Source organism: Colius striatus, chromosome 3, assembly GCF_028858725.1.
Source record: "Colius striatus isolate bColStr4 chromosome 3, bColStr4.1.hap1, whole genome shotgun sequence".
Taxonomy (NCBI): domain Eukaryota; kingdom Metazoa; phylum Chordata; class Aves; order Coliiformes; family Coliidae; genus Colius; species Colius striatus.
In genome coordinates, this window is record NC_084761.1 from 2555414 (window position 1) to 2583408 (window position 27995).

Here is a 27995-nt window from a genome sequence, read left to right on the forward strand (position 1 = left end):
TGTCCATCGCTGAGCACAGCCTGGCTCCAGCCTCCTCACACCCACCCTTGATGGATCTGTCACCATTAATTGTGTCACCCCTCAGTCTCCTCTTCTCCAAGCTACAGACCCCACAGCTCCCTCATGTTAATTCAGCCTCCCCTGTCTCAGATTGCCATGGACTGACAGAGCAGCCTCGTGGATTCAGTGTAGAAGATGGTGGCACCGACTGACCGGGGAGTGAAACGCCGACGTATCCAGCAAACTGGCCACTTCATGCTGTGTGAAGAGCACGGATTTGGAATCCAGACCAGCCTCATCCAGCTCCTCCTGCATCAGATCCCTCAGTGCTTGGAGAAGATCTGTGAGAAAGAATCAGTTTTTCAACTGTGTGGTAGGAGAAAACGCCACTGAGCTGGGGGACATCCACTGACTGAGCCTTGGAGATGCCAAACAGCCTCCTCTGACCTTCCTTGCTTCTTTGGCTTTCATCAAGCTTAAATATGTTGCTGATGGCTTTTACCACACTCTTGTTTCTTATCCAGTTCCAAAAAACCCCACCAACCCTCAGATAGCTGCAGGGTTTTCACAGTTGTGCTTCCCAGAGCTTTAAAAGGTTAAGCCAAAAGCCCATTTCTCTGCCACAAGGCACCCACTTGCCTGCTGGCATTTCTCATGCTGGTGCCTTAACCAAAAACCAACTCCATGCCTCCAGCACTGAGAAAAGCTGTTCAACTGGCAAAGCTGAAAATCCACATTGGTTTTGCTTGGGGATGGGTGGAACAGATAGGAGGCAGTGCAGTGATGGGGGTGATGGCACTGGGGTCTCAGCCCCTCCAATCCCAACCCTGAGGCCACAGCAGGAACCAGAGCCTTTACCATTTGCCAAACACCCTTATTCATCCTTATTTCTACTGCAACAAAGCCAGTTGCCCTTAGGAGAGGCACGTGGTTCTGTATCTCGTTGCTCTCTTTGCACTGAAACACCCAGCCAAGCTTTGCTGTGCTCTGCAAGGATGTTCTGTCAGGTGAGCACACTGCTGAGGGCTTGGAATTGTTGTGACAAATCTCCTGGGGAGCAGATCCTGCATCACTTTCTGGTATTTTCATCTCACTTATGCTTCTACCAAAGACCTTCTTTGGCATTTGTGGCTTTTCTTAGCTGCTTTGAGGCTACAGCCATACCCTTAGGTGCATCTTGCAGCAGGTGCCTCTCTCCTTTCCTAGCTGCCAGCAAAGCTACACAGAAATGGAAAAGCCCATTCACAGGCAGAGCTGCCCACTCACCTCCATAGGCCACTGTCCCCTGGGAGTCTGTGGTCAAGCTTTGCCTTAACTGCCTCTTCTTCTCCTCAGTCACATCCAGACCAAGATACTGCAGAACCTTGAGCAGAAACAATGAGCCTTTGAAAAGAGAAATACTGGAAAAGCAACTCTTTGAAGTAAGTGCTGAGAAGACACTGGGGGCTGGGTTTTAGCCTGGAAGTATCTCTCCAGGCAGCATCTCCCAAAGGAGCAGGTTTGGGCTGGATTCCCAGTCTCTCCTTTCCTATGTGGGTATGGAAATGTCTGTTCCTGAAGACAGGGGCATGTTCACATCCCTCCAAGGACATTTTTTTATGCAGACTGTAAGCAGATTTGCAGCTATGACAAACTGTCAGGAGCTATCAAAAGCTGGTGGAGCTGTGGCAAGACCCAGCTGCCAGGAGCTCAGCCTCTCCTCTTTCTATTACTGCCCAGGAATTGTGTTTGGAACCAAGGAGACACAAGCTATTCACAGACTATTCCCCATGGCAACAGGAGGCATTCAGATGTTTTGCTCCTCCACAGCATCTTTTGCTCTCTCATTATGCCCTGTCTTCTACTGAGATTTGCCAATTCAACCCCAGGGCACCACAGAGAAGCAGATAAACCTGTGCAAATCCCACTTCACTGCTGGTGGCAGCAAGTAAAAGCTTTTAAAAGACAAAATCAAGCTCAGCAGACTCTGGGAAAGAGCTCAAGTTAAACACTGCCCTCTCCCAGCTGCACCCACAGCTCCTGGTGCCACATGGTCTCCTGGAAGGGGGCTGGAGATGAGTCCTGGCTCATGCTTCTGTCACCAGCAAGTCCATGGGACCTGTCTGCTCCCATGTGCTGGCATTTGAGTCCCAACTCCCGCTCCTCTGCCAGTCAGCCCAGCACAGGGCAGTGCTGCCAGTTCCCAGTCTTTGACATGGCTTGATCCTCAGTCTGCAAACGTTGGCATCTGCTGTGGGCCAGCCCAAAACTGTCTCAGATGCCTGCCAGTCACAGAATCAGAATGGTGAGAGTTGGAAGGGACCTGCAGAGCTGCTGCAGCCCCAGCCCCTGCTCCAGCAGCTTCCCCTGGCTCAGGGGCACAGGAACGTGTCCAGCTGGGGTTGGAAACCTCCTGAGCAGGAGCCTCCACACCCTCCCTGGGCAGCCTGGGCCAGGGCTCCCTCACCTCAGCACCAATCCAGTTTCTCCTTGTGTTTGAGTGCAGCTGTTTGTGTCCCAGCTGATGTCCATCAGCCCTTGTCCTGTCCCTGGGCACCACAGAACAAAGTGTCCCCCATGCTGCTGACACCCACCCTTTAGGTACTTGTCAGTGCTGCTGAGGTGCCCCTGAGCTCAGTCTCCTCTTCTCCAGACTGAACAGCCCCAGTTCTTGCAGCCTTTCCTCCTAAGGAAGATGCTTCAGTCCCCAGATCATCTTGGTGTCCCTGCACTGGCCTCTCTGCAGCATCTCCCTGTCTCTCTTGAGCTGTGGAGCCCAGAACTGGCCACAGGACTCAGCCAATCCTCCCAGTTTGGTTTCCCCAGACAACATGCTGAGGATCACTCTATCCCTTTATCCAGCCCATGTGCATCTCCTGGCACTGCTGCTGCTGCCTGCTCTTAACACTTGAAGAGGGAGAGTCAGAGCTCCCCACTCCTCCCACTAAAGCAGAGCTCTTTTTGTACCCAGGATGAGCAGACAGCCCTGTGACAATGCAGTCCTAAATCCTGCTTTGGGAGAATTATGCAGGCTTGGAAGAGAAGTTCTTGCTTTGGTGCTGCCAAAGGGCAAGTGCAGCATCTGCCGTGGGGTGGCAGCAGACACTCAGTACTTTGGGCTCTCCTTGGTCTCCTCAACCCACCCCAGCCTTGCAGAACGGGCTCTCCCCTCCAATACCAGCACCCTAAAAGCAACCTGAGGGCATGGCATCCCCCCAGGGCCACTTTCCTTCACCAAGATCACAGGTAGCAAACGGGCAGCTCCTCTCCCTGCCCTTTGATGATGCCCTTGGAAGATGCTTGCCATGAAATGATGAAAGGAGCAGCGGTTCTGGCTGCATCCTCAGGCAGATAACCTCCCATTTCAGCCTTCCCTCGCCCACAGCAGCCTGCCTGAGGTCACCCCAGCAGCCACAGCAGCACTGGAAAGCTTGGAGGGCTTGCTGCCTTGCACCTACAGCCCTAAGTCAAATGCATTACATGTCCAAGGGAGGTGAAACTGTCAGGAGGAGGATTTGGGAGCTCCCCAGAAACACAGACACAATTTGGTGTCTGACTCTCATGGCTCTGTCTCAAACCCACTTTAATTCATTGTAGCATGTGAGCAATGTGATGCTCATGAGGAAGGCAATGCTCTGCCCCTGCACCCCACATCACCTGGGCTATTCCCAACAGAGCCCAGGCTGTATCCTAGAGAGGGGAAGTGGAATCAGGCCAGAGCAAGCTGCTTGGAGGGGATGGTGTATGTGCCAGTGAGAGCACTGAGCAAGTGTTACAGCTTCACTCTGTGCAAACTGTCAGGCTGCCTCCCTTTGACTGGACCTATTCAGCTTTGCATTTGTTCATCCCTCTAAAACACAAGCAACATAGTGGCCCCACCACCTCACCTCCCCTCTTGCTAGTACCTGGCCTGGTCCTCACATGCCTGAGTGTGACACTGGTGCAAGAATCAGAGCTGAAAGGTCTCAATCAGTTCTTTCACTGACAAGCAGTACAAGGAGCTTATTGTGCTTGGGGCAGCTGGAGGCAAGGAGGTAGCACACAGCAATGGGACTGTTTGCTGCACAGTGTAGTCCTTGGGAGAGGACTGAGAGGAGACCTGAGTTGGAGGAGAGGGAGCCATCCCACTTACCAGCTCCAGTTTGCCATCCTTGAGGCGGATGTGAGGATCCAGAGCTACTTTTGGTTTGGTGCCTGAAGCTGTTTTGTGATGAGATGCTGAAGTGGGTGCTGAAAAAAAAGACCAAAAGAGGAGCCTGCAAAGCCAAACTCAGAGCTCTTGCTGGATGAAATATCATGTGCATGCAGCAGGGCAAAAATCAAAGGCCAGGATTTACTAGATGTGATGGTGGAAGGCTGGACTAGGCCACCACTGAACAGGCTGCACACTGAGGCAAAGCCTTAATGAAACTGGGTGTCTGTGTGGTCTCAAGTGGGATGTTTCATCCAGGGATCTGGGACTGCAAAAACAGCACCTTGGAAATTTCCACTCACAACTTTTTGTGGAGTTTTGGGGTCTGTAGCTGTGGTGAGGAAGAAAATCTAAATCAATCTGCCTGGGTCTTGTCTTCTCTAATTGATGAAGCAAACCTGAACCCAGCACTTGATAAAACACAGCCCTGGCTTTCACAGCAAAAAGGGAATTGATGGGTTAAAAGTGATGTTGCAAAGCACTGGTGCAAGATTTTATTCCCTCCCCAAGACTGCTAAACAAGCCTTGAACCCTTTTCCCTTAGTTGGGCAGGCAGGTTTCTTGGGGCAGAAGGAGACACATGCATTGTGAGGCAGACACAGAGGGACACAGAGGCAGGAATAGCAGCTGCTTTGCTGCTGAAAGGTTGTCATGAAGTTCAAAGGACTGGTACAGAGAGCAAGCCCTGCTGCCATGTCCTGCTGCTGTAGCCCTGGAGGGAACCTCACCTTTTCCACTGATTAACCCACTGGGAGAAGGGCTGCAGAGCTGTTCCCTGCTCAGAAGGTCCCCTGCCAGACTCCTGAAAGGTGCAGGACTGCTGTGCCTGCAGCCTCTCTGCCTGCTTGCTCCCCCAGCTGCCTGCTCATCCTCCAGCTATCAGCCCAAGCTGGTGCCACAATTCCTTCTGGTGCCAGCAGTACTCAGGCCAGTACCCAGGGAGCAATTTCTATCATCTGCCTGAGATGTGATTAACATGATGGGAAGCCCCATCTTGTAACCACTTCTCTTGAACCCCTTGAGCACTTCTCATTGACCCTCCTCAGCTGATGAGGCAGAGACCAGATGCAAGGAGAAGGTGAGGAGAAGCAGCAGAGGTGCTGCACAAGCATCATCCTCCCAAGCTGGGTATTCACCCCCTCTGCCAATGCCAGCAGCTGGGAAGCAGCAAGAGGTCATAAAGGGTTTGCTGGATTGGCAAGCAGTTTACTCTCCAAGTTCAAGGGCAGAGCTGCTACCCTTCAGTGCATGGCTAATCAGGATTAGCTCCATGTGGCTTTTCTGCCAGCCCTGGACATGGAGATGTGCAGGGCATCCAGCAGGCAGCCAGAGAGAAGCAGTCACCCAGGCTCCAAGTCTGCCAGCTGCTCTTTCAGTCACTGGCCTGTTCTCATGGGTGACAGCACTGACACAGAGCCTCCTCAGCACTTCACATTAACAAACCTGCACGCACTGAAATCCCCCAGCTGAGGTAGGAAGTGTTTAGGTCATTGCTATTCACTGGCTTGTCTACACGACCCAGGCCTTTGCCTCCTATCACCCCAGTGCTCTGGCTGCTGCTGGTGGCCACTAAGAGCCTGCTGAAATCAAGGCTGCAGGATGCTGGGGGCAGAGAGGACAGACCAAGGGCAGACCTTGTAGTGCAGAGCATGGGAGGGCAAGGCTGCAGCCCACTGAGCTTGCCCAAGGTAAGACAGACATCCTTGGGAGCAGAGCACTGATGCACTCCTGGCCCAGCACCATCTGCATCCCATCTCTCCCATCAATCCCAGGCATAGACTAAACAATTTACCTTGCACTGCTCACTCTTAGGCTTCCAGATGGAAATGACAACATGGTACAGGGATTCACAAGTGGGAGCAGTGCCTTGGCAGGGCAAGGGGAAGGAGGGAGGGGCTGTCAGACTTGCAGCCATGAGAATGATGGGCAGCACTAAGGAAAGCTCATCTCTTCCTTGGGGCAGGAGTAACCTTCAGATCATAGGGATGTGGGGTATCTTGCTGGAAGCCATCTCCCTGGGCACTCAGTCATGGGGGTTATTAAGGTTTCCTGTGATGCCAAAGGGACCTGTGAAGCTGCAGGGGGGGTTTGAGTTCACCCTCTGTTCCTGTGACTAGAGCTGGTCTCCCACAAATGGTAAGAGCTCAGCAGAGGACTCTAAGCAAGGAGAGAAAACACAGCATGGAAAAGTCAGCAAAAACTGGCTCTCAGATGTAGGGAGAGATCTGGTTTAATCACCCCCAGAAGCAACTTCCCAGTTTAACCAACTGAGGGCATCCTCAATGGCTGTATAATGGCCAGGCTCGCTGTGCACATTACAACTACCATTAACTGACTTGTCCAACCCTGTGTCTCTGAGGAATCGTGGAATGGAATGGAATGGAATGGAATGGAATGGAATGGAATGGAATGGAATGGAATGGAATGATAGGGGTTGGAAGGGACCTTTAGAGATCATCTAGTCCAATCCCCCTGCAGAAGCAGGGTCACCTAGATCATCACCCATTCCCATCAGAAGGGATTGTTGCATTGTTGCCTGCAATGGGACTGGCTGCATGCAAGTCTGACACCATCTTTGCATGTGAGCAAAGACACAAATGAACCAGAGGCTGAGGGTGGTAAAAAGCTGTCTCCTGTGAATGCTTCAGCCTTCTGAGTGCCTCAGTAAAGACTTTTGCTGCTATGGACTTAATTCCTACCCATTGGGTAAGCCAAGCTCTTCTCTTCCCTGTCTCCTAGCAGGCTGAGCTTCATTATCACCTCACTGGATGCCATTATAGCAGTGAAAACACTGATCACAATCTATTTCATCATTCTCAGCACTGAGGAGCCCAGACCATGCTTGTCACTCACACAAAGAAAACCCCTCTGTAGGACTCTTACCTGAGACAGTAAGCTCTGGTGGGCAAATGTCCGGTGACAAAGAAGGCACAGGGAAATGGTTTTCATGTCTATTCTAGAAAAGGAAGACAAAACAGCACAGACAGTCCCCAAGCAACATCTATTGGTACAAATCAAGAGCAGAAGATAAGAGAGAGCAAACCATCTGGCTCATAAAGAGCAAAGGCACTACATACACACAGCTCTCATGCAGATGGGCCAACAAGGACTGCAGGGCTTTCTCTGGGAGCCCTTGTCACAGGCACGTCCCTGAGCTCTCTCAAAACCTCTGGTCACACACAGAAAGGCAGCTTTGTCATTACTGTAACTGACTGAGAGCTGAGGATGAATCTGACCTTGTAGAAGTTCTCCCCTAAAGCCCTGCATCCCACCCACCACTGAGGTCCTGAGTCTGAGCACAACCAGTTGTGTTCTTGACCCAAAGCACCTCATTGTCACAGGCAGCATGGCAGAAAGCTCAGACCAGTGCTCACCTTCATAAGTGCCAGGTCATGGCTGAAAGCACAAGAGGAGAAAATAGAGTCACAGGGTAGATGTGCTGAGCACCACCAATACAGTGCTTCCAACTGAGATGCAGAGGGGCACAGGGCTGGTGCTGAGGTCACACACAGATAGGCTGAGCATGCCTGCCTTAGCCTGGAAGTTCCATCTTTTAGCAGCAAAGTGAGGAAAGGAGCAATGAAGTGCAGCCAGCAGTGTAATTTCATGTAGGTGCACAAAATTCTACCAGCTGGATGGTGAAGGCTGTAACTGTACCACTCAGTTATATGGATATGGGCCAAGGTGGACTTTCATAAGCACCTCTCCAGCCTGGTACACCCAAAGGCAACATGTCTATGACATCCTTGCAGGTCAATGTCTGCAGGGTTTGGAGAGAACCAACTGTGAATGATACTTGTATGAAAGGAACAGCCAGCTGACCTTTGCTAGAGGAAGTTTGTGTGGAGGAGAAGATAAATCCAGCCAGGAGAGGAGTGACAAATGCACAGAATCCAGCCCCAGACCTGAATTATCATGAGGGCTGTGTGGTTAAACACTGTGTCACCATGCACAGCTCGAGCAGTTGTGTCTGCAAACACACCACAGAGCTAAGCTTCCCAGGAAGAATGAGCCTGGCTTATCATTAGACTAGTGAAGAACAGAAACAGGCTGCTTAGCAATGCTGCACATTCATCCTCCCCAGAGGTCTTTAAGGATAAAGAGTTGCTTTTGCCTTTGGGTAGGAGACTGGATCAAACTGAGATCCCTTCCAGCTCTATGACTGAGATGGAATGAGATGCATGTTGCCATCCACAGAAGGGTTTTGGGGGTTCTGGAACAGGTCTGAATGCAGGTGCTGGAGATGAAACTCCTCTCATTACCTCCCCAGATCCTTCACTGTCTCAAACCCAGGGTAAGAAGAAACAAGATTTCAGATTCAAAAGATCTGGCTGTAAAACAGAGCTACACATATCAGCATACACCAACAGGCTTGGGCAGAGAGGCTGGAAAGCTGCCCTGCAGAAAAGGCCCCAGGGATGTTAATGGGCAGCAGCTGAACAGCAGCCAGCAGCGTGCCCAGGGGGGCAAGAAGCAAAGGGCAGCCTGGCTGGGATCAGCACTGGGGTGGCAGCAGGAGCAGGGCAGGGATTGTCCCCTGTGCTGGGCACCTGGGGGTGTTGAGGCTGGAGAAGAGGAGGCTGAGGGCAGCCAGCAGCACTCTCTGACACTCCCTGCCAGGAGGCTGCAGGGAGCTGGGGGTCGGGCTCTGCTCCCCAGGCAGCAATGACAGGACAAGAGGCAATGGGCTGCAGCTGCCCCAGGGGAGGCTGAGGCTGGAGCTGAGGCACAACTGTTTCCCTGAGAGGGGTGTGAGCCCCTGTGCCAGGCTGCCCAGGGAGCTGGGGGAGTGCCCAGCCCTGGAGGGATCCCAAAGGCGTGGGGCTGAGGTGCTGAGGGCTGTGGGTCAGTGCTGGGCTGGGCAGGGTGAGGGCAGGGCTGGCACTGCAGCAGCTCCAAGGGCTCTGCCAACACCAATGATTCTATGACCTTCCACTGTCCAGAAGGACTGCTCTGGACTCCCTGAAGAAGAGTTTTCTGATCAAAGAAACATCACAGGGCCAATGTTTGTGGTCTCAGATCTGAAGTTCAACCTACCTCTGGGGACCTGACGTGGACCTTCAGCCTGCAGGAGCTCAGCCCGTTTCCCACAGCCTTTGGAGGTGGCGATGGGATGTTGTTATGAACTGACAGCCCAGGGTGTAACCGTCCCCTTCCAGGAATAAAGGCCACTTCTGTGTTTCCCTCATGTCTGAAACAAACAACAAACATAGGATATTTGATTAACAACAGCCAAAAAGCACACGGAGCTGCAGAACCTCCAGGCTCGTGTTCTCTTTCTCCTGGATAATCTCATTTAAGCCCATGTGGAGCTGCATCATTGAAGCCCATGTGTTGCTTGTTTGAGCTTCAGTTCTGTTGCAGAACTCTACTGGGCAGTGATAAGGGATATTCATGAGGACCAGAACATTGGGAAGGTGTGGATAACACTTCAGGATGATCCATGCATTTAAGGTTTCCCTATATAAGCACCTATTAGGATTGTCTTGAAGCAGCATCTAGGACTAAGAAGCCTCATGCTTCTTGAAGCCAAGCATTGGTAGGAGATGAGGGGTTTCTGCCTAAGACTCAACAGGCCCACAATGATGAATAACAGAATCTCAAGGGCTGGAAGGGAGCTGCAAAGCTCAGCCAGTGCAACCCCCCTGCCAGAGCAGCACCACCTAGAGCTGGGCACACAGGGACTCATCCAGCTGGGTTGGAATGTCTCCAGAGGAGGAGACTCAACAACCTATGCTAGATGCATACCTGAGTTTGGCTTTTGCAATTACTTTTCTGGCCTCTTCATGTGTGCTGCCCACCAAAGAGTCCTTATTGATAGCAATTAGTTGGTCACCAGGTCGGAGACGACCATCCTAAACAAAGAGGGAGAAAGTCAAAGGGTTGGGAAGGGATGTCTCTGTGCTCAAAGCCTTCTCCTGCAACACAAATCCTCATTAGTCCATGCAATGCACTATTCATCTCTTCTTAGAAGAGCTGCTTCAGAAGAGCAACAACATCTAGGAGAGGCCCCCATTGCAAAGCCACTGACTTACCTTGTAACAGTCACCATCTGGCATAAGCTCTTGTACATAAATCATGGGGCCATCAGGCCTGTTGGATCCACCACTGATTGTCAGCCCTAAGCCAGAGGATTTGGCTATAGAAATGCTCTGGATTCCTGATTCGATGGAGTAGCTGCAAGGGAGAGATGTCAGCAGGTGACTCAAGGTGATCTGCTTTATTTCCTCATGTCACTGAACAAACTCTGCCTGGTTTTCTTTCCGTGCATGATCCTTCTCCTCCCAACCTCTTCTACCTCTGCCTCTTTTCTTCTACCCCAGCTTGGGTAGAGGAGGTGAGGGCTCTTGTTTCTCAGCTGACATTATTCAGCTTATGGCTGGCATAATCCCCAAAAGAGAGGAAACTAAAGGTCTAAGCAGAGTATATTTGGCACTCTCTGTTTTTATAGCCAAAAGCACATCAAGGATTGATGTGGTTGTTGTTTTAATCCAGCTGGATCACCAAACAACAACTTCCAGATTGGTCAACTATCAAGCAGCCTTTAGCATCATAGAATCATAGAATGGTAGGGGTTGGAAGGGACCTTTAGAGGTCATCCAGTCCAACCCCCCTGCAGAAGCAGGGTCACCTAGCTCAGGTTGCAAACATCAAAGCAAACATCAAAGTGAAGCTCAGGATACACAGCTGGCTATGACTTAGCTGAGGTTTGGACTCAACATCTTGCAAGATGCCCTAAGAAATGAGCCCTTAAGCACCTTTATAGCAATACCCACCACATTGTGATTTACTTCTGTGGTAGTCTTCCAGGTGACTTGCCCAGTCAAGGATGGAGTAGTAATAAGGTTGGAGCCTGCCCTTGAAGAGCTGCCTGCTACACCAACAAGGTCCCAACGAGACAAGACCAGGCCACAACAAGCAGCTCCATACCAGGAGGGAGGCTTGGCAATTGCAGGTAGTGTTTGTGGACCCCAGGTGACACCATGATGAGAGGCCACAGAACAGACCCCTGGCTCAAATGACACCACTGCAGCTGAGCACCAATCCTCAGCTGCATTCGATGCTCTGTGATTTCAAAGGGCTCACACTGCTCCCAAGAAAAGACCACTGGGGCCAAGCACTAGCATGGAGACAGCAGAATATGGCACAGCATGGCAGTGCTGAGCCAGGAGACCACCAAACCACGTTCCCTCTGGCCCATCTTGCAGCCTGGAGTGGGTTAACAGCAGAGCAAGGGTATCTCATCTGTCCAAACCAGCTGCCAAGTAGATGAGCTGGCCTCTCCTCAGGAAGGGTCTCTCACGCCATGCAAGCAGCTTAAACCTCTGGTGCCAAATATTTGTCCTCTGCAAATCCCTAATAAGCTGGTATTTAGCAAGGGGATTTACTGGTTCTGCAGGGAGGGCTCAATTCTCTTTACCAGCAACTTGTCTTGTTTATGCTGGCAAGAGAAAGGAAGCTGCAAGCCCTGGGGACCAATGGTCCCAATCCCATGGCTGTTAACACCCTTTGAGCTGTCCCTCTTGAGAACGGCAACTCCAAAGCACCCTGGAGACCAGCCTCTGCAGAAAACCAAACTCTGCCTGCCCAAACCTCTGAGCCTGACAAATATGAAAGGGACAGGTGACCACATGAAAACACCAGCTCCAGGAGATGCTCTGGAGACAAAAGGATGTGGTGTCTGTAGGTTGTTGACACCAACAAAGGGTGTGAGGAGTGTTTGCATCAAGAGGGCAGTGCTTGTGCTCTAGTTGTACAATGTCAAGGTGCCTGAAGCAGGGCAAGGGAAAACAAGTTCCTGAAACACCTTCTGAAAGCACCACTGGCCTCTGAGAAACACTTTGCTCGTGCCATGGTTTATAAAGGCGATGTGCAGGGTTCCTCTCAGCTGGCTTTAAGCCACAGCTTCTCCCCAGGCTTCAGAGGAGAGGAAGAGGGGTGGCTGCATGGTTAGAATCATAGAATCACAGAATGGTAAGGGTTGGAAAAGACCTCTAGAGATGATCAGCCACATTGCACACATGCTGCCAGGAACAGCCAAGAACCCGCCGTGACGAGGATCGTTAGAAGATGCTGTGATCTCCTAGCCATCCTGGTGATACAACACTACAGAGGACAGAGGGGTGAATAAAGCAAGCACTAGAATTATTTCTACCCCCCCAGGACATTGGGTGATACCTTCATGACCACGCCAAGGGCCCATCCCAGCGTGACCTGTACGTACTGTGCGTGAGCGGGGTGCGGGGGGTTCCCGATGAAGGGGCCATGGGAGCTGGCAGGACTCAGCAGCAGTGGGCTCTGGGAGCGTGAGGACGAGCCTGAGGATGTGCTTTCCAGGTATCTACCTGAACAGCAAAGCCAGAGTCAGTGCATGGAATGCAAATGCTCCAGCATCAGCCCCCTCTCCCCTGCTCTACTCACTGAGGGCTGCCACCGTCTGCCCAGCTCTTGGGGGAAAACCACATGGTGGTTAAAAGACACGAGTGAAGACAGAGAGGAAACAATCAGCCTCCTCAGCACAACTCCAGCATGGGATTATCCCCTCTCTATCAGCCCTACACCTCTCTGCCACAGGGGAAGGGTTGGCAGCCCAGGGTGGGATCCCAGACCAAAGGGACAGCTCCTTTCCCCATGCACACGGGGTGGGATGCACTTGCACATCACCCAGCTTGACTTGGCTGCATCTTACTCAGCGTTTCCCATTTGCAATAGAAGAATAATGATCATTGAAGGAATGATTGCTGCAATGCTTTGAAACCCACAGCAGAAAGCTGCACCTGCAGAGGTGGGTACTGATGGGGTTACCTGCCTCAGCAGGTCAGTTAAGCAGAGTCTGGGGAGGTGGGAAGTAGTTATGACCCCAACTCAACTCTCCCTTGGGCACCCCAAGGAGGAGAGCTTGCTGCCTTGCTCTCTACTTGCTCTGTGAAGACAGGACTGGCCATGCCTGTTGCCCTGCACCCAAGGATGCCTTAAGTGCTAGCAATAGCCATTGTGGTGACACAACAGCATAGAGGACAGAAGGACGGACAAAGCAGTTCTTCAGGCACCAGAAGCATTTACTGGATCTACCCCCAGGTAGACATTGGGTAATATCTTCTGTCACTGAGTGCTTGCAACAAGAACAAGCAGGACTTCTCTTCCTCCAAACCTCCAGCCAAACACCTACACAAACCCAATCAAAACTCCTTCAATAGAACACTGGGAGAAAGGAAACTCTTGGTAGAAGAGAAGGGCTTTGGGTGTCCCTCCCCAAAGGCAGGTCGAGCTACTCACTGCCACCGTGCAGGATCGGTGAGCTCCGTGCTGAGCCCGTGTTGCTCTGGGAGCCAAACTTCTCCAGCAGCTCAGAGAACTCTCTCCTGCAAAGAAAAGCACAGTACAGTCTGCTGCTGCTCTAAACTATTCCCCACCTGATGATATGACAAGGCTGCCTCTGATGGCAGTGGCTTATGAGCAAGCCTAGAGGGCCAATTGCTGTCAGCAATGGGGAGCAGACAGCACTTCTCATGCATAGGGGTAGGACACACATGGCTTCTAAGAGGTTGTGCAAGACCTAAAGGTGATAATCTCATGGCAGTGCAGCTTTCCCACAATGGGCTGGAGCTTCAGTGGGGCTCCTTCCTCCTCTGGGAAGTGTTCAGGGTGAACATGGGCAAGAAGGGCTGGGAAGGAACATATGGACAAGCACTGGGGATAGGGGCTGTCTTTCCTAAGAGAGGGCAGATGAACACAGGAGCCCTGCCTTGCCTTTCTGCCTTGCACCCCTTTGCCTAGACCTTCCCAGGAATCAGCTGCAATACTTTCATCCCCAGCTCTAAGGCTCAGAAGTTTTGCTAACACACTACCACAAAAACTAAACAGACTGTCAGAAAGGAGCTGTAACTATGTAAACACAGTCCCAAAATGCTTGGCCTATTTGTAACTACTCCCAGAACAGTTCAGTGTAGATGATGCTCTGGTTTTTTGACTCCTTTCCTAGTCAGAAAGCAGCTCTTGCTAACTCTTGCTGGGATAAAGATGGGAGATGGCTTCTGCAGCACTTGCAGCTCAGTCTCTCAGTCTATCCTTGGTGATATCCTCCAGCAACATCACACCACAAACTCTTGGAGCATAAGACCTTAACAAAGAGCCCCCCCCACACACAAAGAGCAACACAGGCTTCTGTGCTCTTCCCAGCAGCTCATGGCTGAAGGTGCTGACTCAGCAGGCACACGTTAAATTCACAGGTATCAGGATCAGAAGAGCTTGTCAGTGAAGTCAAGAACAGGGAGCAATGTCAGCCCACAAACATTTGGAATGATCCCTCTGCCTTGAGGTAAACCCCCTTATTCCCTAGATTGCCTCTCTGCAAAGAGATCTCAAGCACAGCATCCCCTGGAGACCTGCCACAGTGCCCAAGTCTCTCCCATTCCCTTCCCTCCTGGCTGAATCTGACCACCACATCACTACCCAAGTGTATTGAGTGCTTGAGGAGCTGTAAGTACCTGCACACAAGAGATGAACTGCCCTGTGGCCTTCCAACTTGTTGGGTTTATAAATCCCAGTGAGAACCACCATTAACCATCTTTGCCAGCTCCTGCATCATTTTGGGAATCCTTCTGTCTCTCACATGCTTTTGGATGAGGAGGCTCAGCAAGGGGATGCCATGCTCAAGCAGCAGCCTCCTGTGCCCATCCCTGCCACATTGGCTCCTTGCTCCCAGGAGCACACTGTGTCCCCCTCTGTGTCTGTGTGGTCCTCTCCCTTTATAACCCACACTGCCTGAGCAATCCAACCTTTGGGCAAAGAGCCTCAAGGATGATGAATTTCTTAGAGGTGGCATTAAATAAGCAGCCAGGCAAAGGGGAGAAGCCCTGGAAGTGTTGTTTCAGTGGCCACTTTGAAGGCATGAGGGAATCCCCGTGGGAAGGTGCCTCCCTGATGCTCTAGCCAGAGGGAAGGCCTGGTGATGACTGGGTAGCTCTCCCACTGGACAGTCAGCCAAGCTCAAGGCATAAACCTGCAGGTAACCAGCCACAGCAAAGGTTCCTCAGTGGGGAGACTCCTCTGACACACAAGCAGAGTTGTGTCACCTGTATACTTTACCAGGACAGATGTTATGTATTATGGGCTAGTTTAGAGCCAACAATATTAAATGATGAATGAATCAGTAGCTCCTTAGATTCCTGCTGGAAATGCTCTCAGTAACTTGCACCTTCTCACTAACAACCAGCTCATGAGCAAGCATCAAGGAACAGTGCCTGCCTTATCTATTATTGCCTAATTCCTCCAGTTAAACCTCATTTGAGCCCCCAGTGTCACACAACACCCAGTGGGGAATCCACCATTGGTGAATCCCAATTCCCTGCATCAACACTACTGCCTGTCAGCCTAAAAGAAGACAACTGCTTTGTTCAGAAACCCCAGCTTCCACAAACCCTTGCAAACAGGCAGTTTCACAGCATCACACACTGAAATGCAGGTAACAGTGTGGAAGGACAACTCAGATCCTGCAGCAGTGGGACAGCAGTTTGCTGTGGTTCCCTGGGTTAAGCCTTGTATATAGATTTTCCCTGTATTTCTAGAGGTGAAATAGTAACCATTGCACTGGGAACTCATGCAATGATGGCCCCATCCCTCCCTCATCTATTGCAGTGGCAGGTCCAACATGCTGGAAGCTGTTCTTTCCAGTGGTTACCAAGCCATCCATCAGCAGCTGGGCTTTTGTTTTGGGCTGGGTGTTTTCTGTGGTCACCCATTGTTCCATCTTCCTCAGATAATAACCCAACAGAGCACAAAACAGGTTATAAACTTAAAACAATGGTGAGGAAAAACCTCTTAGCCAATGCAAATGCAACTTGTCTGGCAGCTCTTCTGCCCTTTAAACCCTGCTGAAGGACTCAGAAGCCCATCACCAGCCCGTGATGCCCAACTCTGTTATGAGCAAGGCCATGTATGACTTGAGCACCCTTTGTTGTTGTTTGTTTTGTGTTGTCAAGCTCACCCACAAAGCAGCATTTCTCATCATTTGCTCAGCAGCCTGAACAACAAGCTCTGAGCCTGGGGTTACTTTGGGAGCTCAGGTCCAGCCCAGCCATTTGCTGTAGGGATGATGTGACTAAATGCTATGTCACACACTGCTGTCCCAGCTCCTGCTTTGTTGGCCAGTTCTCCATCAAGGACATAAACACATGACTAAGCTGAAGCACACACTTACCCCAGCAGCAAGCAACACACTTTGCTGGTGTCAGTCCCCTGAGATGAGTTCTGTGCTCGGTGCTGTAGTGGAAGGAATTTGCAAGTGGGCAGGTGATGCCCAAACACTGCTGATTCATGAACCAGTATGCTGAAGGCATGCCAACAGGTCTGCCTTTGTGCTCTCAGCCACCCAGAGACTCCAGAAGATGCCTTTAATATTGAAAGCTTGACCCTTGCAAACTCATCCTGAACTGTCAGCTGCCTGGAAGACTAAAGTGCCTGGCTTTCCTTTCAAAGGAAAGGGAACATGGGGTTGCATTAGGTGTGAAGTTCATTTTAACAATGCCTTCTCCAGCTCTTTTTCATTGATGCAGGCAGCTGAGCTCTGGAGGATCCCTGTAAGAAACTTCAGGCCTGCCCAGGCAGCCCCATGCTGTGGAGTGGGACAATGGGGTTTGCCAGCTGTAGCACGACTTTGCTCCAGATTAAGCAGCTGGTGGCCAGTCTACTGGTAGAATATTGTTACCTGGTGTCATAACACCTTTTTGTCCTTCCCTTTTGTTCTTGAGAGAACAAAGGGTGATTCCTACATCAAAAGTTATGTGAGGGCACAGTGTCTGGAAACCTCAGCTGGGGGAAAAAAGAGGAGCCTGGGACATCAGATAAATTAACAGCCTGTCTCAAAACACCCCCAAAGCCTTAGGTCAGTGAGAGCTGTGAGACCCAAACACTGCAAAAGCATCACAAGAGCACATGTTCTCACTCGGCTCACAGCAGTTACAGAATCTCCAGCACTGTCAGGGTGGGATGATGCTCTGGAATGGCACAAAGACTGAGCTCTGCTGGGGCTGCACAGAGCTAACACATCCCAAGCTGTGCTGCTGCTGGGCTTTGCTTTTCCAGCCATGCCTGGGAGGTGGTGGCATGCAGGGGTGCACCTCAGCCTCTCAGCTTGAGGATGTGTGGTTTGCCCCAAAGAGCAGCCAGTGGCCCTGAGACACTCCAGGCTTTAGTCAGCCCCAGGGCTGCCCTCCACCTCAGCACCAAGTGTTGAGCCAAACAACCCCACTGGCACACCCAGGGCTCACAGGAATCACAGAATCACATAGAATCCCAGCATGGTGGGGGCTGGAAGGGCCCTGCAGAGCTCCCCCAGCCCCAGCCCCTGCTCCAGCAGCTTCCCCTGGCTCAGGGGCACAGGAACGTGTCCAGCTGGGGTTGGAAACCTCCTGAGAAGGAGCATCCACACCCTCCCTGGGCAGCCTGGGCCAGGGCTCCCTCACCTCAGCACCAAACCAGCTTCTCCTCCTGTGCCAGGGGAACTGTTTGTGTCCCAGCTGATGTCCATCACCCCTTGTCCTGGCCCTGGGCACCACAGAACAAAGTGTCCCCCCATCCTGCTGACACCCACCCTTTAGGTACTTGTCAGTGCTGCTGAGGTGCCCCTGAGCTCAGGCTTCTCTTCTCCAGGCTGAACAGCCCCAGGGCTGCAGCCTTTCCTCCTCACACACATGTTCCATCCCCTCAGCACCTTGGTGTCCCTGCACTGGCCTCTCTGCAGCAGTTCCCTGTCTCTCTGGAGCTGGGGAGCCCAGAACTGGCCACAGGACTCAGCTGAGGCCTCAGCAGGGCAGAGCAGAGGGGCAGCAGAACCTCCCTCCCCCTGCTGCCCACACTCTTCTTCACACACCCAGATGCCATTGGCCTCTTGGCCACCAGGGCACGTTGCTGGCTCATGGTTTGCCTGTTCTCAACCAGAGCAGGTTGGGCACAAACTCCAGCAGCAGCCTCTCTGCTGATTCCTGGGTCTGAGCTGTGCCCTTGCAGGGGAGCAGCCTGCTTCCCTCACTGCTTGTTGTGCAACCCCTACTAATGCAACAGCCCTTTTCCACCGAGATGACTCTGGGTATGGTGTGGAGATGCAATGCATTTAGCATCTTATCAGGCAAGTACCAGGAGCTGCAGCTCAAACTGGCTTCCTCACAGTGATAAACCTGAAAGACCAGGATGATATCTGTGCAAGGCAGAGAAACAAGGAACTATTGTAACTTTCAGGCAAAGAATGAATAAACAATAATTACCAGCATGCAATAAAATTATCCTCATTAGCTAAAGATGAGCACAGACCAAAAAGTCAGACCCAACCATGAGCCAAACCCAGTGTGTCCAGCTCGAAAGCTGCACCTTCTGCTCTCAGCCCTGGCATTAGTGCAGCTCTCTGCAGCATGTCTGATGTGACAGGCTCAAAGCATGCATCAGATACACTCCAGGACTGAGTTCCATTAAGAGCACAGATAATTTGAGCCTATAATTAACTCCAGAGACAAATAATAGCATTTATGAGTCAAATTCACCCCAAGGCAACCACAACAAAATGCTACTCAGCTGAGTCATTGTGAAAACTGGCAGGAGGCTTGGCTCACCTTCCAAACTCAGAGCCATTATGTTTCCTCCTCCAGTGTGTTTTGTGTGCTCAGGGTTTACAAAGACAACCTGCAGGGGAGTATCTGCAAATGCACTCAGCTACACTCCTCCCCACGTCCTCCTTCAGCTTTCATGTCTCATGAGCATCTTTGCTGGGCAGTGGGAAGGTGCAAGGCCATCCCTCAAGTGATGGGGAGTTCACAGTGTCTCTGTGGGTGGCACTTGCAGAGCTGACAGCCTCTGAGAAGTCAGAGAGCCCGTTTTAAGCCAAGCCAGAGGGTTGTCTGCACACCCACAGGCTTAAAAAGTAATAAGGCATCAATAAAAGAAAGACAAAACTAAGGATGGAGGAGAGGGGGGGGAGCAGAAAGCAGGAAAATCCTTCCCCTGTTCCCACAGCCCTTAATCCTGGAGATGTGTGTCTGTGTATTAAACAGTTTGAGGGATGATTATGTAAGTGAAATCTCTGCAAATCTTCAAAAAAGCAACAAGAAATAAATGAACTGATTACTTCTCCCCTCCAGTGCCTAACCTTGTGCAGATTGAACTGATAACCACCAACAAACTGGGGCCAAAGGAATTGCTTCCAGTTCTGTTGCCCTCCCAGGCTCCCTGGGCTGGTTCTCAGCAGCTCCTTCACAAGGGGATTGGCTCAGTGCTGCCAGATGCACCAAGGAGCTGCCCACAAAGCCACTTGGGTCTGTGTGTTCAGGAACATCTGCTGCAGTTTAAGATATTAAGAGGCACGTTGAGATGCCTCAACAGCTTGGAACAGATGAGCAATGGGGGAAGGCAGAAAACCTGCTCTGGGGGGCTCTGGCTGAGAACCACAGGATCATTTTGGTTGGAAAAGACCTTTAAGATTGAGTCCAACCACTTACCTCACCCAGCCCAGCACTAATCTAAACCATATCCCTCAGCACCTCCTGTGTGCATCAATATCTCCAGGGCTGGGCACTCCCCAGCTCCCTGGGCAGCCTGGCACAGGGGCTCACACCCCTCTCAGGGAAACAGTTGTGCCTCAGCTCCAGCCTCAGCCTCCCCTGGGGCAGCTGCAGCCCATTGCCTCTTGGCCTGTCATTGCTGCCTGGGGAGCAGAGCCCGACCCCCAGCTCCCTGCAGCCTCCTGGCAGGGAGTGTCAGAGAGTGCTGCTGGCTGCCCTCAGCCTCCTCCAGGCTCAACACCCCCATTCCCTCAGCCCCTCCTCAGCCCCTTGTGCTCCAGCCCCTTCCCCAGCTTTGTTGCCCATCTCTGGACACACTCCAGCACCTCGATTCTTGTAGATTCTTGGAGAATTCTTGTTCTTCTTGGAGAAAGAGGCCAAAGAAAGTGTTTTCCTGAGGGAGTCCTGCTGCAGGTGGTGCAGGGAGCTGCTCAGCTGCTGGAAGCCATCCCTGCTCCTGGGTAACAGCCCTGGCAACAGCCACTCAGAGCCAGCAGTGCAAGATGCCCAGTGCCACTTCTAAAGCAAGAGCAGGGGACCACTGCTATGCAGAAATGTATCCTGCACATCATTAGTCAGACCAGAAGAGGGTCAAACTCCTGAGTCAAGCCCTGCTGACCTACTTCACCCTGTGCTTCCTCAGCAGCTGTGGAAGGACTCACAGTGGATAAATTATTAGAGATGTTCCTTTCACTGGAAGAGCCCAGGTGAGAGCAGCCTGTCATTAATGGCAAAGAATCCTTCCCCCAGTGTATTACTGTGTCAGAATTAGTCTCATCCCTGTCATTACACTTTCACTGTTCTGCTAAGGCAGTGATGCTCCACAGCTCCTGATGGATAAGGAATGAAACCACCAGCTCTGACACTAATGGGATGTGGGTACAGTGAGCAAATGACTCTGATCCTCAGGCAGCAGTGCAAAGCCTGGGGACCACCAACCTGCCTGCCCATGGCTCAGCTCTGCCTAAACCCACTCTCATTGTAGTGGTTCCTGGTGTTCACCTCAAGCTTCCAGCCCTGTGTTTCTATTCCACAAGCAGAGGATGCCCCAGCACCTTGCACCACATCTCCCAGGGAATGTGACCCCACAAACCCCACAGTGTGCTTCCAACAACCCTGTCCTCTCTGGTGACACCATCACTGTCCCACACAAACCCAGACGAGACAAAACTGAACTCTCTCCTTCTCCTTTTGAACCCTCCAAGCCACTCTGGAGAAAGCAAAGCTGCCCAGGAAGCAGTGAAGGGTTTCTGCTCATCCACCCTGAGAAGGAGGAATCCTCTGGGGAGAACAGACCTTAACTCAACTGGAAAGGAAAGGGAAGATACTGCTGTTCTTGAACATCTTCATCCAAAGCTCTGTGCAGGACATGATAAGCCATAGGAAGCTCAGCACCAGAGAGCAGAGCTGAAGGAGCCCATGTCATCCTACAGATGAGGCTGGAGCTGCCCAGGCCATCACTAAGGAAACACCTGAGGAGATCTGCTCAGTGCCAGAATGTCCCATGGGCCTGGCACAGGCTGGGCTGGAGCCAGATCTGCAGCTGGGAAATACCAGCTTTGCCTCCCTCCCTTCCCATCACAGTTCCAGCACACTCCCACTGGTGTACAGGTACAGAATCATGGAATCACAGAAGGGTGGGGGTTGGAAGGGCCCTGCAGAGCTGCTGCAGCCCCAGTCCCTGCTCCAGCAGCTTCCCCTGGCTCAGGGGGCACAGGAACGTGTCCAGCTGGGGTTGGAAACCTCCTGAGCAGGAGCCTCCACACCCTCCCTGGGCAGCCTGGCCCAGGGCTCCCTCACCTCAGCACCAAACCAGTTTTTGTCCTTGTGTTTGAGTGCGACTGTTTGTGTCCCAACTCATGTCCATCACCCCTTGTCCTGTCCCTGGGCACCACAGAACAAAGTGTCCCCCCATGCTGCTGACACCCACCTTTAGGTACTTGTCAGTGCTGCTGAGGTGCCCCTGAGCTCAGGCTTCTCTTCTCCAGGCTGAACAGCCCCAGGCCCTGCAGCCTTTCCTCCTCACACACATGTTCCATCCCCTCAGCACCTTGGTGTCCCTGCACTGGCCTCTCTGCAGCAGTTCCCTGTCTCTCTGGAGCTGGGGAGCCCAGAGCTGGCCACAGGACTCCAGCTGAGGCCTCAGCAGGGCAGAGCAGAGGCAGCAGAACCTCCCTCCCCCTGCTGCCCACACTCTTCATCACACACCCAGATGCCATTGGCTTCTTGCCCACGAGGGCACATTACCACAGACCCTTGGCTGCCTCTGCCATCAGCATGGGCTGAGGGGCAGCCCTGTGGTGGCAGCAGTGTGGTGCCAACAAGTGCCAGGATCCCCCTGCTTGGGGCAGGTGACAGCCCTCACCTGGCATCGTCGTCACGGGCCACGAGAAGGCGCATGTGGCTGGTGGCTGATGCTGTCCTCAGGATGTCCACAGCCCTGTGACACAAGGACCACAAAACATCAACCCCAGCTCCCAGCAGTGCTCTGTCGAGCTCACACACAGCCACACACCAAAGCTAAAGGCAAACTGGGCAGAGACCAATGGCCTGGGCAAACCCCATCAGCATCCAAGTGACCTTTTTTTGGCTGGATGCCTCATTCCCTGCCCTGGCAGTAGGGCTGGAGGGCAGCCAAGCTGCAGCCTCATTGTCCCACTCCAGCAATAATTAGAAGTCCCTGAGGACAAAGCAGACCCAGAAGATGCATGTGGTGGTGAGCACAAACCTCCCAGCACATCTCCTCCCTCGGGATGTTGCTTTCTGGTTTGAAATGCACTGTCCCCATGGGAGTCAGGGCAGTGTGCTGGGGGCTAGACACAGCTCCCCTGCAGCTCCACAGATGTCTATGGGGACCTCTTCCATCAAACCCAGCTGCTCTGAGGCTTTGGGAGCAGGAGAAGCTCCTCATCTTGCTTCCCAAGCATCCAGCCATGCAGAAGTACAAAGGCAGCAGCAGGCTGCTTTTGGGGTGCCCCAGAAGTGCTGTGCTCCTCTGGATCAGTTAATTATGTCCTTGGCAGGGAGCTGAGGGCCTGGATTGCAGCTCTGGAGGGGATATTCCATGCAGAGCAGCACTGCTGGACTTTGGCACTGGCTGATCTCCAGCACTGGGAGCTGCAGGGCTTGCTGGGAAGCTGCAGCAGATGGATGGGGACATACCAGGAGCTGTCAATTAAAACAGCACTTTGGGGAAACATCTGGATATCTCACACATCAAGTTTGGGTTCAGTGGTGTCTTTTTATCTAGAAGCTTCTCCTTTGGTCATTGCCCAGTTGACTCAGTGGTGGCATCACCAGAGCACAGACAAAACCATGCCCTGATGTCCTCTGTGCAACCTGTATGATGGACAGAATGACCCAAAAGCAACAGGGATGCAGCATTGCTGTTGGGATGTGGTACCTCTCACTTGTAACCCCAAGTAAGGAATCTCCATTGACCTCCAGAATCTGGTCTCCTGGCTGCAGGCGCCCTGGAAAAGAAACCTAATGGATAGAAACTGCAGCTTGAAGGGACTGGAAGAGCTTGGGCAATTCCTCCCCTTGCCCAGAGACAGGATGAAAGAGTCATGGGTCATTTCTCAGAGGCTCAGCCAACCTGTTTTTCAAGATGTCCACAGAGGAAGGTTGTGCAGCCTCCCTGAACAAACCCTGCCAGGGTTGCAGCATCTCCTCTGCTGCAGGAGGAAACACCACAACAATGCAATAAAGCTTTTGCTTGATTCAGGGTGAGGTCAGGTAGGAAACCAGGAGTGGCAGCTCTACCTGCTCTGCATTGATTTTTCTCTGTGAGATGGGAGAATGGCAGAGATGGATCTTGCTTTAAAGGCATGAAGGAATCATACAGAGGCTGGGAAGCCAAGACAAGGCTGCTGACAGATGTTATAATGATTGACACACTGAAAGGATACCCCCACTGCTGGAAAACCTGGGAGGGAGCACCTGAGCTCATAGAATCATGGAATCATTTGTGTTGTTAAAGCATTTGGAGCTGGTGCAGTCCCAGCCCTCCCCTCACCCTGCCCAGCCCAGCACTGACCCCTCAGCACCTCAGCCCCACGCCTTTGGGATCCCTCCAGGGCTGGGCACTCCCCCAGCTCCCTGGGCAGCCTGGCACAGGGGCTGACACCCCTCTCAGGGAAACAGTTGTGCCTCAGCTCCAGCCTCAGCCTCCCCTGGGGCAGCTGCAGCCCATTGCCTCTTGTCCTGTCATTGCTGCCTGGGGAGCAGAGCCCAACCCCCAGCTCCCTGCAGCCTCTCAGATGGCAACATATAAGATAAATAAGCTGGATCTTTGCTGTTCTCAGACTCTGTGGTGCTCCACACTATGTTTTACTCACCATCTGCATAAGCAACACCTCCTGGAAGGATCCTCTTGACATAAACTCCATATTCTTCTCCAGTGAGTTCCTTGATGCCACCAATTACCTTAATACCTGGAGGAAAAGAAATGCCCATGACCCAAGGGCAGAAGAATGGCTGTTTCCACAGGCCATCTCAGAGGGACACAGCTCTCAGGTACCCCAGCCCTGCCTGATATCCCTTTGAAAAGCCATTAGGGAATAGCCCCATGTACCCTCCACACTACACAGGCAACAGCAGAACCAACAGGATACAACCACTGACATAGCTCAAAGGCATCTGAGAGCTCCTGCTTGGGGACAAAGCTTCTGGGAAAGGCATTGGCAAGGAGTGACCACCTTCCCCATCCCCAAGTTCACAGCTTAGGGAGTGACCACCTTCCCCAACCCCAAGTTCACAGCTTAGGGAGTGACCACCTTCCCCACCCCCAAGTTCACAGCTTAGGGAGTGACCACCTTCCCCAACCCCACGTTCACAGCTTAGTTTGGGTTGGAAGGGACCTTTAAAGGTCATCTAGTCCAATCCCTCTGCAGTGAGCAGGGACATCTTCAACCAAATCAGGTTGCTCAGAGCCCCATCCAACCTCACCTTGAACCTTTCCAGGGATGAGCATCCATAGCCTCACTGGACAACCTGTGCCTCAGCATATCTACTTGGACCTTCCCCTCTTTGAGGATACAGGGTAATGGTTTTAAGCTATTGCTACAGACCCTGATGAAATGCCTGTCCCCATCTTTCTTGTAGGCCCCTTCAAGTGCTGGAGGGGCTGCTCTAAGGTCTCCCCAGAGCCTTCTCTCCTCCACCTTCAGCTCTCTTCTGGGCCCCCTCCAACAGGTCATCACTGATGGGAAAGGTTCTGCTCCTGCTGTTGATGCCTCAGCTTGTGCTCATGTCTCTGCTAAGGCTTGTCATGGGAAATGTTACTGAGGACCAGCATTTCTCCCAGGAGATCATGTGTGAGCTGCAACATCTGCACAAGCCTGGGTTCAACACAGCCTTGCCTGCAGGATCCAGCAGCATCACCACTGTAGCCTTTGAAGCTGTCACTGACAGCAGAGCTGCACACCAGGAGCAGCCCCAGGAGCAATGATGTTTTGTCAGTGTTTGCACCCAGGAGGAGCATCCCAGAGCCAGGGTGCAGAGATGGCTTTTGGGGTGGTCTCAAACTCCCCAGCCCATTGGGGCAGTGTAGAACCTTGGCCAAGGGCTCATGCCTTGCACAGCCACCTCTCCAGCCACAGGACCTGTCCCTGCCACTGTGTGTAAGCTGCCTGGCAGGAAAAGGCACAAGAGACTTGTTTGTCCAAGGCTCATTAAGTCCTGCTTCAAAGATCCAGGCTGTGGACAGGGATTAAAAAGCCTGGCTTTAATTAACAAATCTCCCCTGAGAGCTGCTGCTCTGGCAGTTTGCTGCTCTGGACAGGAGGGAAGCTGAGGACAGGCAGCACTGCAGAGGGACACTGCCAGCATGAAGGCAGCTTCGTCTTCTGCCTGCTGCCCTGGGCTGATGGGCTGCCTTGATGGAGCCCTGGCATGCACCAAAGGGAGCAGAACACAGCTTTTTCCCATACCACCAGACCACTTTCTGAAACAAGCAGCATTGGAGCCTCCTGGATCAGGATTACTCAAGGCAATGGTGCTGTTTCCATCCCTAATTCCCTTCCTTTTACAAGCCAAGCTCTGCTCTAAGGACTCTCACAGTTTTCAGCTGCCTCCAGGGAAAACCCTTGTCCCTCAAGTCACCTCTACATTACAACTGTGATGAAAACCTGATTGTTAAGACATTTCCAGTTCACTCCCCTACTCACCAACTGTTGCTTCTCCCACACAAAACCCCAGCCCTGGCTGAGTGCTAGACTTTATTCCCTGGGCTTGATGCATTCATCACAGGCATCTGTGAGGAGCTGTTGTATGCATGGCACTGGGAACTCACAGCAGAACACCTCAGGAGCAAGCACCAGTGCTGTTCTCTTTTGCACTTCAAAAGAAAGTCATTCAAATGGGAAATATTGCCCAAAAGAGCTATCCCTGAGTGCCATGAGCCTCACCAACATGAGGGCAGAGCAGGCCCCTGTGCAGAGGGGATGCTGCAGCCCTAAAGCCCACTGGCAGGAGATAAAACTTGGTCATCACTGAGGATGATCAGCTGGAAAGGTTCTTGGCTCACAACTGGGCTGGGTGGGCTGCTGATGGGCTTTGCCACCAGCTGTAAGACAGACCCTGGGGAGCAGGCTCACACTTGGGATGGGTTTGGGAAATCACTGATATGGGGGAAGGTGGGGAGATCCTGCAGAGGCAAAGCCCCAGTGGTTTCCCTGTATGGGGAGGACAGTGGAAGTCCAACTTAAGCCAAGGTGGTGACTCAAGAACTCATCCTACAGAATAACTTCAGTTGGAAAAAGATCTTTAAGATCACCAAGCCCAAACTTTCCCCTCACCCTGCCCAGCCCAGCACTGACCCACAGCCCTCAGCACCTCAGCCCCACGCCTTTGGGATCCCTCCAGGGCTGGGCACTCCCCCAGCTCCCTGGGCAGCCTGGCACAGGGGCTCACACCCCTCTCAGGGAAACAGTTGTGCCTCAGCTCCAGCCTCAGCCTCCCCTGGGGCAGCTGCAGCCCATTGCCTCTTGTCCTGTCATTGCTGCCTGGGGAGCAGAGTCCGACCCCCAGCTCCCTGCAGCCTCCTGGCAGGGAGTGTCAGAGAGTGCTGCTGGCTGCCCTCAGCCTCCTCTTCTCCAGGCAGAGGGATGTCTTTCTTCACCTTGGAACACTCTTTCCTTCATCAGAACATTTCTATGCCTTTCTTCACCCCAGAAGCCATTGGGAATGATAAGACACGAGACAGATCATGTACAAATCAGCATCTCAGAAGTGGCACAACCATGACATCACCCAGCAGCCCAACAGGACCTGCTTGGGACAGGTTCTTCTGCCAAAGTGTCAAATCCATCACAGAGCCACAGTATGGTGGGGTTGGAAGGTACCTTGTAGAGATCATCCAGTCCAACCCTCCTGCAAAAGCAGGTCAACCTAGGTCAGAGGACACAAGAACATGTCCAAGTGGGGTTGGAAACCTCCTGAGAAGGAGCCTCCACACCCTCCCTGGGCAGCCTGGGCCAGGGCTCCCTCACCTCAGCACCAAACCAGTTTCTCCTTGTGTTTGAGTGCAACTGTTTGTGTCCCAGTTGATATTCATCAGCCCTTGTCCTGTCCCTGGGCACCACAGGACAAAGTGTCCCCCATGCTGCTGACACCCAGCCTTTAGGTACTTGTCAGTGCTGCTGAGGTGCCCCTGAGCTCAGGCTTCTCTTCTCCAGGCTGAACAGCCCCAGGGCTGCAGCCTTTCCTCCTCACACACATGTTGCATCCCCTCAGCACCTTGGTGTCCCTGCACTGGCCTCTCTGCAGCAGCTCCCTGTCTCAGTGTCCCAGAACTGGCCACAGGACTCAGCTGAGGCCTCAGCAGGGCAGAGCAGAGGGGCAGCAGAACCTCTCTCCCCCTGCTGCCCACACTCTTCTGGATGCCTCCTAGAATGCCATTGGCCTTCTTGGCCAATAATGACTCATTTCCCTTTTGTGTTCACAAATCAATTGTAATAATGGCTTAATATAGCTGAAGTATCCACAAATCCTCCTTTATCCCCAGCGATGTCAGGAGAAAATCCGATCTCGTTATTAAAATCAGCGATTACTCACAGTATTGCTTCCTGACAAAACTTCCATGGGGGGGGGAAACCCCTCTTCACACCCCCTTGTTGGCTAGACAGCTGCTGCCAGGCTCTGCCCATGCTGCCCTCTCACCCACCTCCTCTCCATGGAAGCCTTGCAGATGCCAGTCCTGCCCCTTGAGAGATGCACTGGGGAGTCCCCAGCAGTGCAGGGAGGAGAAGGAGGAGGGTGAAGAGGAAGGCCTC

The 27995-nt window shown here is 52.4% G+C and overlaps 1 protein-coding gene across 1 annotated transcript in view; it reads right to left on the minus strand.

Moving 5' to 3' along the window:
- Positions 1-27995, minus strand: part of LOC133625220 (syntaxin-binding protein 4-like) — a 50910-nt gene that overhangs the window by 7611 nt on the left and 15304 nt on the right. Inside the window, exons 3-14 of the mRNA XM_061994015.1 lie at positions 24060-24155; positions 23123-23192; positions 22085-22159; positions 13448-13533; positions 12396-12516; positions 10207-10348; positions 9920-10026; positions 9209-9362; positions 7055-7127; positions 4112-4209; positions 1267-1363; positions 214-341 (exon numbers count right to left, since the gene is read on the minus strand). Of these exons, the coding sequence (XP_061849999.1) occupies positions 214-341; positions 1267-1363; positions 4112-4209; positions 7055-7127; positions 9209-9362; positions 9920-10026; positions 10207-10348; positions 12396-12516; positions 13448-13533; positions 22085-22159; positions 23123-23192; positions 24060-24155 (1247 nt within the window). The remainder of the gene's footprint in view (positions 1-213; positions 342-1266; positions 1364-4111; positions 4210-7054; positions 7128-9208; positions 9363-9919; positions 10027-10206; positions 10349-12395; positions 12517-13447; positions 13534-22084; positions 22160-23122; positions 23193-24059; positions 24156-27995) is intronic.